Source organism: Lissotriton vulgaris, unplaced genomic scaffold (genome assembly GCF_964263255.1).
Source record: "Lissotriton vulgaris unplaced genomic scaffold, aLisVul1.2 SCAFFOLD_1211, whole genome shotgun sequence".
Classification (NCBI taxonomy): Eukaryota; Metazoa; Chordata; class Amphibia; order Caudata; family Salamandridae; genus Lissotriton; species Lissotriton vulgaris.
In genome coordinates, this window is record NW_028245045.1 from 84185 (window position 1) to 100770 (window position 16586).

At 45.6% G+C, this 16586-nt stretch overlaps 1 protein-coding gene across 1 annotated transcript in view; it reads right to left on the reverse strand.

The window, feature by feature from the left end:
- Positions 1-16586, reverse strand: part of LOC147666653 (uncharacterized) — a 158608-nt gene that overhangs the window by 38111 nt on the left and 103911 nt on the right. The window contains exon 3 of the mRNA XM_086948992.1: positions 10798-10875. Coding sequence (XP_086805118.1) covers positions 10798-10875 — 78 coding nt within the window. The remainder of the gene's footprint in view (positions 1-10797; positions 10876-16586) is intronic.

A 16586-nucleotide genomic window follows, 5' to 3' on the forward strand; every position in this document is an offset into this window, starting at 1 on the left:
CCTCGCTCTCTCTGTCTCCCTCGCTCTCTGTCTCACTCTCTTTCCCTCTCTCTCTGTCTCCCTCTGTCTCCCTCTGTCTGTATCTCACCCTGTATCTCCCTCTATCTGTCTCCCTCCCTCTGTCGCCCCCTTCCCTCTCTCTTACTCCCTCTGTCTGTCACCCTCTGTCTCCCTCCGTCTCCTTCCCTCATTGTGTTTATCTATAATTATGTCACCCCCTCTCGCCTCTTTTCCTATCTTCTCTCATCAATCATTTTTCCCTCTTCCCTTTCCCCCTCTCCTTTTGTCTCTACTCCCCTCTACGTCTCTTATTTTTCTTTTTGGCTCTGTCTCTCTCTTTATCTCTCCTCTGCTCTTACGTCTCCCTTGGCCACAACATGGAGGAGTAATTACATTTTTCACTACAACATTGTCAAAATCGAATTTTCATTTTTTTCCCATTTTTAGTCATATTCAGCCAGATGCATCAAGCATCCATTTTGCGATTCCTTATTAGCGAAAAATAAGGATTCGCTAATAAGGAATAGCAAAATGCTATGCATGAAGAAATCGCATAAAAAATAGCGATTTCTTAGAATTCCTTAATTGTGACGTGCAAATTGCGAATCGCAATTAAGGAATACCTCCCCATTCATTCCTATGGGCCTAGAGGCCCATAGGAATGAATGGGAAGACAATATCAATTTGCGAATTGCAATTAGCGATTCGCAAATTGAGACTGCGATTTCAAGGATGCAGGCGTGTCCAAAGGACACCCTGTTGCACCCCTGAAATTGATCTGTGCACATATGTTGCGCACACACATGCCCTTATGGCATGTGTGTGCGCAACATGAAACCTTGAAAAATGCACTTCAGTGCATTTTTCAAAGTTTTAGCAAATTACCATGAAGTTGTACTTCGTGGTAATTTGCGTGTCCAATTAGCGAATTCGCTATTTTTGAAACTTTCATGCATTGCATTTAAGGAATCTCAATTTGAGATTCCTTAAATGCAAACAATCGCAATTTAGCGAGTTCTCAATTTGCGATTTTTACATTTCGGATGATGCATCCCAAATGCAAAAATACCGGTCGCAAAGGGGTAGATTCTGAGAATCTGCCCCTTTGCGACCGGTTTTAAGCTTGATGCATCTGGCTGAAAGTTCTTTAAATGTAGTTATTTCAGTCCTTAGTGTTTTTTGCAGAGTTTTTTCACTGTTAGCTGTATACAGCATTCTCCCCATTGCACAAACGGATGGAATTTAATAATAAAGGTTAAATTTCAATCCGGTCTGTCACTTCACAGTTTTTAAACTGAGAATGTTTGCACTAACCCCGCTCCCCAAACGCCCCCACCCGCGCCCCGTAGCTTTTTATCTGATTATTGTGGCCTGCTGTGAGAGACTAAAGCTCCCGTCCCCTGCCTAAGACTTGCTAATTGTGCTGCTTACCTCCTGAGGCCTGGGATGGGCGGAGATGCTCCATGCTGTGCCTCCTCAGCGGGCCCATTGTCATTCTGCCCATGGCAATGAACCGTCCTCACTCTGTGACCTGCTGAGAGTCACACTCGGCGCTGTAGCAGCCTTTCAGGTAGGAAAATCGGCCCAGGTATGTGGGCCCATCCTCTAGAACCTAGCCTGAATCCAGGGGGGGCAAGCGCCCCCTCTTGCCCCCCCCCCCCCCTGCGGACGCCCATGAAAAAGGAAGAAGTGAGCGCTCCATAGCATAGTTCGAGTGTCAGCACAGACCCCTATGGCAGGAAAGCAAAGCAAAGCAAATACACCTGCAAGTCCAAACCACAGCACCAAAGGTGAGCTTGCCTGTAATTTATTTCCTGTAAGAAGCAGTGAAAGAACGCCCCACAAGTCCATGCGGCCACTCTAAACATTAGCCATTTTCAGAATGTGTCAAGAAAAAAGGACACAGACGTGAGGTCTCACAAGAAAGATCGCGTGAGACTAAGGGGTATATTCATTTAAAAAAAGCATGCAGCGCCGCTTGCTGGGCTGCACTATGTGATAGGGTTAGGGCAGTAATGCACCCTATTTAACACTATACTGTGTATTCCTATCATTTACCTGTTCTGGTGCACAATGTGCTGCCTAGCACCAATGCATAGTAGTGGTCCAGGCCGGACAGTGACAGGACCCAAGCCTTTCCTTGTTTTCCTTTAGCACCAATGCAGGCACCCTTGCACCATGGTGCAAGGGTGCCTGCTTTGTAGGTAGGATTGTTTCTATGCTGGAAGGGACCCCTACCGGCACAAAAGCAATCTCCTGAGGTATTTTCCTCTTTCTATCTGTGCTGTAGAATTCACCATTGTCAAGTAGTCGAGGAGATGCGAAGTTGTCATCGATCCCTGGATGGAGGCGAGCGTTGGCGCCAATCCGTGCCGTCCATGAAAGCTTCAGTGTTGAACCACTTTTGCAATGCAGGCGCTGTGACGATGTCGAGCCGCGCTGTCTGTTGGTGTGGAGCAGCGCTGGCTGTAGAATCTCTGTCATCCAGCAACCCCTGCTGTGGCATTGAAGGTGATGTGTCGGTTCCAATCGGCGCAAAGGTACTGCTGTGTCGACGATCATGTGGAAAAAGTGCCAGAACTGACTTCTGATGCCCAGCACTTGGGGGGGCACCTCAAGCAAGGGTAGGAGTCAAAGAAGGCAGAGTCCAGCATCACCAGCAGAATTGTAGAAGTATTGTGTGTCCATGAGACTTCAGAAAACAGGATGCAAGCCAGCAAGCCCTTGGAGATCATTTGGAGGGAAAGCAGCATTCTTCCAGTAGAGTCGGGGAGCAGCAGGCAGCAGGGCAACAAGCAGAAAAGCAGTCCTTCCAGAAAAGCATCCCAGTTGAGTCCTTTAGGCAGCACAGTAGTCCTTCTGACAGAGGGTCAGTTCAAGATCCAGAAGTGGCTGACTTTAGGGGGTCAGAGATCCAGTACTTATACCCAAAGGTGCCTTGGATGTAGGGGAGTGACTTCAAAAGAACTCTCTGAAGTGCACAAGGATCCCGTTCAAGCCAGTCCTGTCTGCAAGGCTAACCCTGGGTGGGGGGGAGGGGGGTAAATCTGTGCTTTGTGTGTGGACAGGACACTTCTCATTGAAGTGTAAGTGTCAGCGCCTCCCATTCCTCCCTACCCAGGAAGACCCAACAGAATGCAGATAAGTGCTCAGAATGCATATGAGGCTCACCTTCCGGTGTTTGTGGTTGTCTAGAGGGAATGAACACAGTGTAGCTGTCCCCCAACCCAGACGTGTATTGGAGACAGGCTGTCAGGCACAAAGAGCAATAAGTACTGAGAAATGTCCACTTTCTAAGACAGTAATGTTAAATCCAACTTAACCAGTAAGGAGGATTTATCATTACCATTCCATGCATATGAAACATCAAAAAGCTACTCCTCTCTGATCAGCGTAAAAGTGTATTAAGGAATTCCCAATGCTGGCCTATGAGAGAGGTAGGCCTTACAGTAGTGAACAACTAAAAATGCTGTTTGTCACTATCAGGACATGCAAACATAAAGGTACGTGTCCTACCTTGCAAAGCACCCTTCCCCTAGGGTTACTTAGGGCCTACCTTTTGGGTGACTTATATGAATCAAAGGGGAGTTTAAGGATTGGCAAGTAGTTTTAAATGCCAAGTCGAAGAATCAGTAAATTGCACACACAGGCACTGCAGTATAAGGCCTGAAACAGCTTTGAAAGACTTCTTTTGTGGGTGGCACAAAGAGTGCTGCGGCCCCACTAGTAGCATTCGAAGTACAGGCCCTGTGCGTATGGTATACCACTTTACAAGGGACTTTTAGGGGACAAGCACTTTAGCACTGGTTAGCAGGGGTAAAGTGCTCAGGTTACTAAGTCCAACAAAAAGAATCAGCAAAAATGAGAGGCAAAAAGTTGAGGGAAAGACTACCCTAAGGATGACAGGTCTAGCAACAACATTTAAACTGTTGATTACCGCATGAAAGCGTAGTAAATTTGCCCTTTTGTTTCTACAGGCCAAGCCTGTCCTGAGCTTAAGAAGACATGCAAAGCTCCATCTTCTGATGTCCCCTAGTATTTAATACCAAGTAACAACATAACATAACATGAGTATTTGTAAAGCGCACGTTCACCACTACGGGCATCTTGGCGCTGAAATAACAGATGTTTGTTGTTACCCAACTCAATGGTACTCATTTTATCGACCCCAAATGGATGAAAGGCTGAGTGGACCCGCCGGGATTTGAACCTGTGACCATGAGGTCGAACACAGGCCCCTGCAGTAGACGCATTAGTCCACTGAGCCACCAGACCCGGCTAAGTGATGAGACTACAAAGGCTGGTGACTACTGCAAATTCCAAAAATTCAACAATGAAGAAGCATTAAAATTGCGACTCATGAAGGGGGCTATTCGATAGTCTTTCGAACCAAGATCCTCACCATAAACACGGAAAATTATCGGAAAAGACGCTAGAGCAAGTATGCAGAATCATGGGAGGAATCAAATAGCTGCATAGACAAATGCTGACAACAATCAAAAATGACAAAACATGCTACCAGTGCAGATTGCCAACCCACACACTGGCACCTGCCCAGCCATAGGTCAAACATGTTGAGACTGCAACAAAGATAATAACCTTGTAAGCGTTTGCAGAATAAGGTGGATGAAATCAGAAAGAGGTTGACCTGAAAAGCCAAGAAGGAAGTCACACTGTCATACAATACAAATACAAGCACACAAATGCAGGACCTCAGCAGAATTATCACCAAAATTAGAGAATGGTGAGCAGGGGTACCTCATGACTAGCTGCAGCACTAGACAGACAGCCAGAACACATTCAGATGTTGGAAAAAAGGAGATCATGAAATCAGTGACAATGCAGTTTTTCGTGGGAAAGCATAAAGCCAAGTTTGTGTTAACACCATCGGTGCGGTGCAGATTTACTCTGTGTGCTGACCAAAATAGATTCCCATTGTTCATGACGAGCTCAGCTCGTCATGAGTGTACGAGAGGTGTACCTCATGACGAGCCTAGCTCGTCATGAGCATCGAAGGGGTTAAATAGTAGAACCATATGGAACATTATGCGTTCATCCAAGTATGAAAAATGGACCACAAACCCATAAAAATTGCCTAAACTACAGCAATGATATCTTAGTGTTTGGCCACACAAAGGAAGAACAGGACAAAAGAATGAGGCTCATGTTTATCATTTTTTGGCACAGCACAACACAGTAAGCCACCTTGCTGCTCTGTGTGAAAAGAAAAGGGCAGGGATGCACCGTATTTAACATTATAGAGTCCATTCCTGTCCTTTCCTAGTGCTGCGGCAATTTGGACTATCTAGCACCAATGCAGGCACCCTTGCATCCTGGTGCAAGGGTGCCTGCATTGTAGCCAGGATTGTTTTGTGCAGAAAGGTAGACCTTCCTGCACAAAAACAATCCTGAGAAGTATTTTCCTCTCAGGAAAGAGGAAAAACAAGGAGAAATAAAGACACCTCTCCTCGTTACGCCTCACTTAGGGAGGTGTAGCATTTTGACGTGTTTCCAGGTCTTCCATTAATGGCAAATCTGGGATTGCACCCCTAGCAATCGATGGGTGAATGCTTGGGAACTCCCACGTTCCACCTATGGAACGCCTCCCTGGGGCAGAGTAGGGCAAGGCAGCGATTTGCCATGCAGGGCTGTGCAAGGTTGCCTTATGTGGCTTGATAAAATTCACTCTGGTTTGACGTCGCCCTTGCGCCCCCTTGTGTATCATAAGTGTGACGCACAACCATGATAATTTGACCCTAAATGAGTGCAAATGGGAGCCTAAAAAAGATAAACTCATTTTCTTTGGGCACATATTTTCCCACAAAGGAATGCAACAAGATCCAACCAAGGTTGAGACACTCAACAAAATGCAAATAACAGTGGAAGTAGCTGGTGTAAGTTCATTCCTGGACCTGGTGAGCTTCTACTCCCTCTACATCAAAGACTTTGCCACAGTACGTACACCACAAGCAAGGCAAACAATTTGTGTGGACCGCGAAATGTGAAGAAGCATTGGCAAGCATAAAAGATGAAGTAACATCCATGGATCACTCAGCTTACTTTGATGCCTTCCTATGCTCAGATCTAACAATTGATGCCAGCCCAATAGGACTAGGAGCCATCCTAGCTCGGCCAATATTCTTAAAAATAAATAATTGCATTCTCATGCAGAAGCCTAACCAAGGTGGAAGGAGCTTCTTCACAACTGGAGAAAGAAGTTTTGGCCATCATGGGGGCATACAAACATCACCAATTGTTCCTGTATGGAAAACGATTCATGATCATTAACAATCCAGCACTGGTAACTATCTACATCCAACGATTCCACCACGAAAGAAAGATGGTGAATATGATTAATGGATTACAATTTAAAAATCTTGACAAACAAGAGAAAAAACACAACTCTGAAGACTCTAGGTCTCCAGACATCCTGTTCAGAGTGCCAGCCATGCACCATCACTGGCAGAGGAGTACATCAACTTTGTACTATGTCGGAGCGCCCCAGTACAAATAACACTAGAGGAGATGTTGAGAGAATCATGCAACTATAGCGCCATGGAAGAAGTAAAAGCCATGATGAGAAGACAATTATTGAGGCACACCACCAACAACAGTCAGTGCAAGATAGGGATCAACAGAGATCAGATACTTGTATCCAAGAACGTGCAAGAGAAGCTGTCGGACACGGAGCAAGGGATACTCCTCTATGGCACCTGGATAGTTATACTGCAGACATTATGTTGGTGAACTGTCAACCTTGCACATAAGAGTCACAGATGGATGGTAGCAACCAAGATGACACCCAGACAGAAGGTAAGGTTCCCAGGACTGGATCGCCAGGTAGAAGAAATGGTTCAAACCTAACACCCATGTCAAGGCACAGGGAAGCCTTTAAGAATGGAGCAGTTACACATATCTGATCTCCCAGATGCAGTGTGGTCCATGTTGGCAGCTGAATTGTATGGATTCTTGGACACTGGTTGTCATCAATGAAAAATCTTGTTTACCTCTAGAGCGTCAACTGCCTTTAACATCAGAGGCAGCCATACTGCCCATCCTGAATGAAATTTTTGCAGCCTGCGGTATCCCACTCATCATCAAGACAAACAATGGGACTCCTTTCTCAGGAAAACAGTTACTCAAATTCATGACATATCTGGGGATACATCATTGGAAAAAAACACCGCTATGGCCTCCAGCCAATGGAATGGCAGAAAGATGTGATGAAGCAGGGATGAAATAACCACCACCACTGGTCATATGGACCTTTGCTCGTCGATAAAGATAGTTTAAATGAAGCAATCAATTTCATCAACCTTCTAGTATCAATAATTCATTTTGACATTTGTAAAGTCAATAAAGAGAATTTGTGCGAGTTAAAGGGTTTTAATAATAATTTTTTAAGTTCAATACATTTTATTAAGAAACGATTATTCTTTAGGTAATGTTCTTACAAATTCAAATAATCCATTAGTTGATATTTCAAAACAAGATAAAATACAATATTAGTGCAAATTATAGACAAAATAGTAATAATGCAGCAAGTGTGTTCCATAAAGGAATTTCCCTGATTTAAATTGAGAATAAGGTGTCAGTTCAGAAAGCCCTAAAGAGTTTTGATGAGAGAATAAAATGCATAGGCATGAAGTCTTTGCACTTCAAATATAAGAGATTTGTTAAACTAGAAAGTGTTCTCAGCTATAAATCAGCAGACATCTAGTAAATAGAAATAGGCTCAAAACGTAATCTCTCATGAAGAGAAATATGGTCTCAAGAAACCCATGGAAATGATCTCCAGAATGTGACGACCTACTCTAGAAACACACACTAATATGCACAGAGTGACTTATGAATTGAAACAAGTATCACATTCTCCATTGACAGCATCCAATAGGATTTCAGTAAACTCCTGGGAGTAGGTAAACTCCCCAGTTTCTCACGTCTTCAAAATAGGCCTCAGATACAAGTCCTTAAAAGGATACTTCATCCACATTTTGCAGTTCAGACAGTTCTTCCCATGAATCATACTCCCGATTGTGTCCTCGCCTCCCAGTGAGAAACTCATTATCAGTTGCCTAATACAAAACATTCAATAACTAACAAAAGGCTTCTGGAAAGTTATAGCATCTGCAGTGGAACGAAAGACCCCTCATGCTAACAACAATTCTGCATGAAAACAGGCTTTTCAATGTTAGGATATAAATCTCTGTTAATATGGTATCAACTGTTAGACACATTTTTAAGTCAGTATGTTATTATTTATTTTGTATGCTTATAATGCCTAAGTATGACTGCCTACTGCAAAAAGTAAAATAAGTATATTATTTAGCGTAGAGTTTTGCGCTTTTCAGTTAAATGTTTTTAAGTTTGTATTATGAAGAAATTTGCTTCATCAGATTCATATCCACCATCAAGTAAGCAGTGCAAAGGGTCAAGATGATGCAAATATTAATCGACCGTGCTCTACGTCAAGATCTTCGTGACTGTTGCAACACACCTCACGACAGGGAAGTGCCCATCCAAACTAATACTGGGGACAAAAAGTAGGAAGTGACTGCCACAAAGAGAGAACAATGTCCCACCTGACCATGATGTAATAGCAGTTCACAACCAGGAAGCTAAAGCAAAAATGAGACAGCATTAGAAAGCTGAGCAACCACATCTTCACTCAAACCGGGTGACTTGGTGCTGGTACACCAGCAACAAACTCAGAAGTCAGTTCTGATCAAGCTCCTATCAATCACCAGTGTCTAAGACTCCATGATGACGGCCATGAGTGGGCCCTAATCCATAACTTGGAACAGTTATCACTTAAAAAAGTCCCACATGTCCAAAGAAGAATGGCATGAAGGTGAAAACACCTGAGTGAGCGACAGACACAAAATTGACCAAGGAAAGAGTGAGAGAAACCGGTCCAGCGAAGCATGTATTCGCCGTAGGAAGAGTCAGAACGAGTGACTGGAGATGACTTGCATCCAACGCGTCTCGTCAGAAAGCCAAATTGGCTGATCTAAGCAATGCCAACAATGTAGCAACGAAAACCAGTCGGGTTTTAATAAGGCATTCTTTACTTTCCCATCTCTCTCTCTCTCCTTTTCTGCATCTTTATTCTGTTGTAAAGGGGCAAAGATATCATGGAGGCGACAAGGAACAGACTCTGGTTACTGTACACCACTTCCATGCAGATGGTGTGAGGGAAGAAGTGGGGGAAAGCCACACACTTAAAGCCAGGATCCCAGACGAAGAGGAGGGTCAACGTTCAGCTCTACCTGCACCTTCCTATGCTGCAAATCGAGATACAAGAGGTTCCTGCACATCACTCTGACCTGTGTGTGGTTCTTATTCATCTAAGCCTTCTTGTGGAGCAACAACACAACAGTTGTGAGGTGGGATTTGATGGCAGTTCCAATGAACGCAGAGTAAGAGAGGGGCACAAGGACATTTTATGGCCGGGTTACTTCTGGACAGTGAGGAAATGTGGAGTCCACTGTATTGGCTGTGATGCAGTGTTTTGATGATGGCACGCACACAGAGAAAAGTCTCAGCGTAATGAAAGACAACAGCCATATTAGAACAGTTGCTAACTTACTGGACTGAAAGTAACATTTAATATTTGTAAAGGAAAAACACACTTTCAGGGCCAAGAAAAATTATGCCAGCATATTTCTACATGCAAACTATAGACTTTACATAGTAAAATATTATTGGCGTTTATGGAATTTACAATAGGACCTGATAAGATTACAAGTGTACTGTTGAATTCTCAGTAAAAGTTACAAAACCATCACAGTATCTCTTTAATGTTAGAAAAATCTGAAAATACAACTCCCGCAGCTACCAGCAACAGCTTTGCCGAACAAGAATCTGTAGGCTTGTGAAAAAATGTATGAGCCTGTGCTAACCATTTTGGATATGCCATTTTCATTTTCTACTAAACTGAAGTTATGATGCTCAAACAGCCCTCTTCTATTTCCTCATCTTTCTCCTCACTGCCTGCACTACTAACAGGGTTTGTGTGGGATGTAAAAGAAATGTTACACCACAAGCCAAGACACAGAAGTACATTATTTAGGTGGTGAGGGCTGTTGCGCACAAGCAAAATGCTATCACTCACATGGGTAGCCATTAATTGAAGTAGCCTCACCCACTGCCAGATGCTGTACGCTGTGGTGGGCAGAAACCAAAGGTGAAAGACAGGGAAAGTAAATAATGGATGAATAGTGCTGACCCTGAATGTATCACACACTCGCGCGCACACCAACATATATATAATTATATTTGTTTTGTTTTAAAGATTTTTAAAGAAAATTCAAGTGTGGAGAAACAGGCTCAGCTTCCTCGAAGGCTAGACCTAAAAAGTAGCATAATATGTTTGTGTCTTCCATTTTCTATTTCCAATTAGGATTTTTTTAAAGCCCTAATACATTGCTGCACATTTACACATATCTAAATCTGTGATCTCACCATAAACAATGTGTTCTTGTAACCGTGTAGCTTGCAAATGGCATGCTAATATAACCGGTTTGCAAGCGGAAAGAGTACTTCTGGGTTTATGGTGAGAATTAGCAAGCAATGATGCCCAACCGACGAATGTCTCAAAAAATTAATTAGAATGTTACTAATACTTTCGGGATTTGGGTTTTGTGTACAAAAGGAAGTCATTTTCTTAATCACGGCAGCATATCAGAGAAGCAAAACATTTCTCTAGGTTAATATGGCAAGTATGAGGACAATTGACAAAAAAATCCCAGGCACAGCCAGTAACTTTCATTCAGTCTGCTGCAATGTCCTGTTTACCTTGCTTGTTATGACTGGCACGTGCTCAATTTCCCACTGAACGTCGGCTCCTAGTTCACTCAGGCATTCTAGAACTTTCTGCCAAGAGAAAACACATTTTCAGAAATAATTTTCAATCACACTCAGAATGTTGCTATGTACTGTTTTTATTCCAAACAATGCAAATATTTTAATTGCGGAACAAAAGATTACATCAGAAATTCTTTGTCTGCAAAATATAATAAAGAAAATAATGTGTGTTGGTTATGAAGAGGAAGTCTACTGGATTACAGTGACAAAACATTCTTGGACAGTTATTCGCAAATGTATGGATGCCTTTTTTTAACCATTTCTAGGGCTCTGAACAATTGCTCTAAAGACTTCTTTCTATAGCAAGTCAGAGGGACAAGGGCTGATATTAGCACCAAGAAGCTAGAACGAAGAAAAGAGACTTTTTAGAAAGCACGATTTAAGGTCCACAAACAAAGAACTGGGACTGCTTTTGATCTTCAGTGAGTAAGGATGCCCTAAGCACTGTCGGTGTTTTTTAGTACAATTGCACTGAGTAATGTGTTATTGGGCGGCAGTAAAAATATCGCCGGTTTAGAAGAACATGGACATCTATTGGAATACTTAAGGGCATATTATCAAGCCCATTGTCGCCGCTTTAGCGCCAGTTTTCTGCCGCTAAACCGGCAATCATTTTTTGCAACGTTCTTGATAATATGCCCCTTAGTTCCCTATTCCTCAAGACGTTGCGCCGCATGTGCAGCACACAATGGGGTGCCTGCGTGAAGCAACTACTAAATGCAAATGACACCCTGTTGCACCCCTGAAATGGTAATGTTCACTGGTGTTGCGCACACACATGTCCCAAGGACATGTGTGTGTGTAATATACAACTTAGAAAAATGCACTAAAGTGCATATTTCTAAGTTATTGCTTTTTACCACGTAGTTTGTATTCGCGGTAATTAGCGACCCAGATTGCGAATTCGCAATCTTGGAATGGTTCATGCATTGCATTTAAGGAATCGCAAATTACGATTCCTTGAATGCAATCACAATTTGAGAACTTGCAATTATATTTTGCGATTCGCACCGTTTGCACTTGCAAAACTGCTTGATGCATCTACCTGTATGCTCCTTTCTTTCATGTCATGACATCTATCTACCTTTTATTTTTTTTAAGCAAATTTCGCTTTATATTTGCATTTCCCCCCCTTTTTAGGTCTCGCATGAGCCAATGAGCTGGCGCATTGCTCCGGCGAGATTATAGTAAGGGGAAAAGAACAGTCTACAAAAGGGCGGATTAGACACAGTTCATGTGATCTACGCACGTGCACAAACCAGCCACGTCACACACCACCATTTGTCTGTGCATCGCACCAGACTTCAAAGGCTGCCGCTCCCACCCAATCAGACTTCAAAGGCTTCCGCTCCCCTGTCCCGCATCAGACTTCATCGGAATGCACTGCCGCTCCCACCTCCCCCGCCCCCTCCCCCCGCCACAGCAATGCAGAGAGTTTGTTTTGCTTGTGTGCTTCCTTGGCCCTGGGTTTTTTCTGTGTTCTCCCATTCAGTGCCTTCTCGACCCCGTACTTGATTGCTGTCCAAGCCCCAGCCCTCGCTGCCTCTATCATTATACACTCTCCCTTTGTTTTCCTGTTTCCCCTTGCTTTTTCCCGGCTCCATCATTCTGTGCTTTGAAACTGAACGCACTTTGTAGCACTCAACCCTGAGTGTTCTTAGCTTCAGTCTCTGTGCTGCTGCACCACATCACTCAGGGACACCACCACATCACTCAGGGGCACCACCACATTACTCAGGGACACCACCACATCACTCAGGGGCACCACTCACAGGCACCACCACATGAATCAGGGACACCACCACATCACTCAGGGAAACCACCACATCACTCAGGAACACCACCACATCACTCAGGGACACCACTCACAGGCACCACCACATGAATCAGGGAGACCACCACATCACTCAGGGGCACCACCACATCACTCAGGAACACCACCACATCACTCAGGGACACCACTCACAGACACCACTACATCACTCAGGGGCACCACTACATCACTCAGGGACACAACCACATCACTCAGGGACACCACCACATCGCTCAGGGGCACAACCACATAACTCAGGAACACCAGTACATCACTCAGAGACCCCACCACTTCACTCAGGGACACCACCACATCACTCAGGAACACCACCACATCACTCAGGTAAACCACCACATCACTCAGGGACACCACCACATCATTCAGGAACACCACCACATCACTCAGGGACACCACCACATCACTCAGGGGCACCACCACATAACCCAGGGACACCACCACATCACTCAGGGACACCACCACATCACTCAGGAACACAACCACATCACTCAGGAACACCACCACATCACTCAGGGACACCACCACATCACTCTGGAACACCACCACATCACTCAGGAACACCACCATATCACTCAGTGACACCATCACATCACTCAGGGACACCACAACATCACTCAGGAACACCACCACATCACTCAGGGACACCACCACATCACTCAGGGACACCACCACATCACTCGGGAACACCACCACATCACTCAGGGACACCACCACATCACTCAGGGGCACCACTCAGGGGCACCACCACATCACTCAGGGACACCCCCACATCATTCAGGGACACCACCACATCACTCAGGAACACCACCATATCACTCAGTGACACCATCACATCACTCAGGGACACCACAACATCACTCAGGAACACCACCACATCACTCAGGGACACCACCACATCACTCAGGAACACCACCACATCACTCAGGGACACCACCACATCACTCAGGGGCACCACTCAGGGACACCACCACATCACTCAGGGACACCACCACATCACTCAGGAAAACCACCACATCACTCAGGGACATCACCACATCACTCAGGGACACCACCACATCACTCAGGGACACCACCACATCACTCGGGGACACCACCACAACACTCAGGAACACCACCACATCACTCAGGGACTCCACCACATCACTCAGGGACACCACCACATCACTCAGTGGCACCAATCAGGGGCACCACCACGTCACTCAGGGACACCACCACATCACTCAGGGACACGACCACATCACTCAGGAACACCACCGCATCACTCAGGGACACCACCACATCACTCAGGGGCACCACCACATCACTCAGGGAGACCACCACATCACTCAGGGACACCACCACATCACTCAGGAACACCAACACATCACTCTGGGACACCACCACATCACTCAGTGGCACCACCAAATCACTCAGAGACACCACCACATCACTCGGGGACACCACCACATCACTCGGGGACCAGGGCCGGACTGAGAACCAAAACCGGCCCTGGCAAAGTATCCGGCCGGCCCCCTGGGGGTGCGACTGAGCACTTTGCCAGGGCCGGTTTTCGGCCGATTCTGTTACAAGGCCGCTTTTGCAGCATAGCTGCAAAAGCGGCCCTATAACAAAATCGCCCCCCCCGGGCCCAAAACCTGCCCCCACTCTTACGGCGCACCGGGGGATTGCCCGGTGCCCGCAACTGCCAGTCCGGGCTTGTCGGGGACGCCACCACATCTCTCAGGTACACCACCACATCACTCACAGACGCCACCACATCCCTCAGGAACACCACCACATCACTCAGGGACACCACCACATCACTCAGGAACACCACCACATCACTCGGGGACACCACCACATCACTCAGGGGCACCGCCACATCACTCAGGGACACCACCACATCACTCGGGGACACCACCACATCACTCGGGGACCCCACCACATCACTCAAGGACACCACCACATCACTCAGGTACACCACCACATCACTCACAGACACCACCACATCACTCAGGGACACTACCACATCACTCAGGGACACCACCACATCACTCAGGGACACCACCACATCACTCAGGAACACCACCACATCACTCAGTAACACCACCACATCACTCAGGGGCACCACCACATCACTCAGGGGCACCACCACATCACCCAAGTGCACTACCATATCACTCAGGGACACCACCACATCACTCAGGAACACCACAACATCACTCAGTAACACTACCACATCACTCAGGGGCACCATCACATCACTCAGGGGCATCACTCAGGGACACCACCACATCACTCAGGAACACCACCTCATCACTCAGGAACACCACCACATTACTCAGGGACACCACCACATCACTCAGGGACACCACCACATCACTCAGGGACACCACTCAGGAACACCACCGCATCACTCAGGGACACCACCACATCACTCAGGAACACCACCACATTACTCAGGGACACCACCATATCACTCAGGAACACCACCACATCACTCAGGAACACCACCACGACACTCAGGAACACCACCACATCACTCAGGGACACCACCACAACACTCAGGGACACCACAACATCACTCAGGAACACCACCACATCACTCAGGGACACCACTACATCACTCAGGAACACCACCACATCACTCAGGGACACCACCACATCACTCTAATACACCACCACATCACTCAAATACACCACCACATCACTCAGCCCAACCACATCATCACTCAGCACCACAACAGCACTGTCCTTGCTTGCTACCAATAAGCATTGCCATAGCCAATAGGACTCGCATTAGGAAAGTGTAAGCTATTGGCTTTGTGAATAACAATGCTATTAATTGATATATTTTCAAAGCCAACACATATAAAAAAAATGTTATTTACAATACCAATAGCTCACACTTTCCTAATGCGAGACCTATTCCATTGCAAATGCTTGTTTAAAATTACCCTGTGATAATCATTTCACCCATAAACGTACATTTTTCCAGAGACAAATTTAGGTAGTATAATCAGGGCCATTGAAAGGGGCGCAAGGATCCTCCTGACAGCTGGTGCAGTAGGTGACTGCTCCCACCTGCAGGGCCATGCCTAGAGTGCCACTGACTGTGCCGCATCTCAATCTGGAGTTAAGTCAATTCTACAACTCACTTGCTCTCTGCCTCTGCTTCCACACCTTTCATGTGGCATGGATGTAAAGGATTTCCTCATTTGCTTGGGACCATTCACCCATGCAAATGAAGGCACACTACTCAACGCACATTTCATGTCAGAGCAATCTATATTACAGAAGATGCAGCACAAGCCTCAGTGGTCGCTTCTTTAATACCAAAGTGTACTGGGGCAAACAAACTGGGTGCACACGTCCCTTGCATTCCCAGTGCTTAATTTGAGCAGGTGGTTTCCAGTGCTCAGCACCAGCACTGAACTGCCAACACCAGTAAGTATGGCAGTCTGCCAAATGATCGCACTGTTTCTTTTATTTAGAGAAAAACACAGCATTTATTTAATAATTAAATATACATTAAAATTGACTAATACCTGCCACCCAAGCCCTTCGTATAGTTTTGGGTGCCTGGAATAGTCTGAATGCTGCATTTGTAGGAATGTGATGTTTGTAGCTGTGTTTGTACTGTCACCAGCACCGCTGGCCGCGGCAATGGGTAGTGCGAACTGTAGTGGCCTCCTGACGAGGGCCGTGGCACTTATGTTTTTTTGCAAATTAACCACTAGCACTTTCTCTAATATGACCCCGGGTAAGCAAGCGATTATTTATGGCGTAGGCCATGAGGTTAAGGGAGCAAGATTGTTTCACAGATACATATGTTTTTGAGCAGGGTCCACAGCCTAGGTGTGGTAATCATAAGGTGGAAGGAGAATGCTTTCAAGATTGTTGTAAAGAC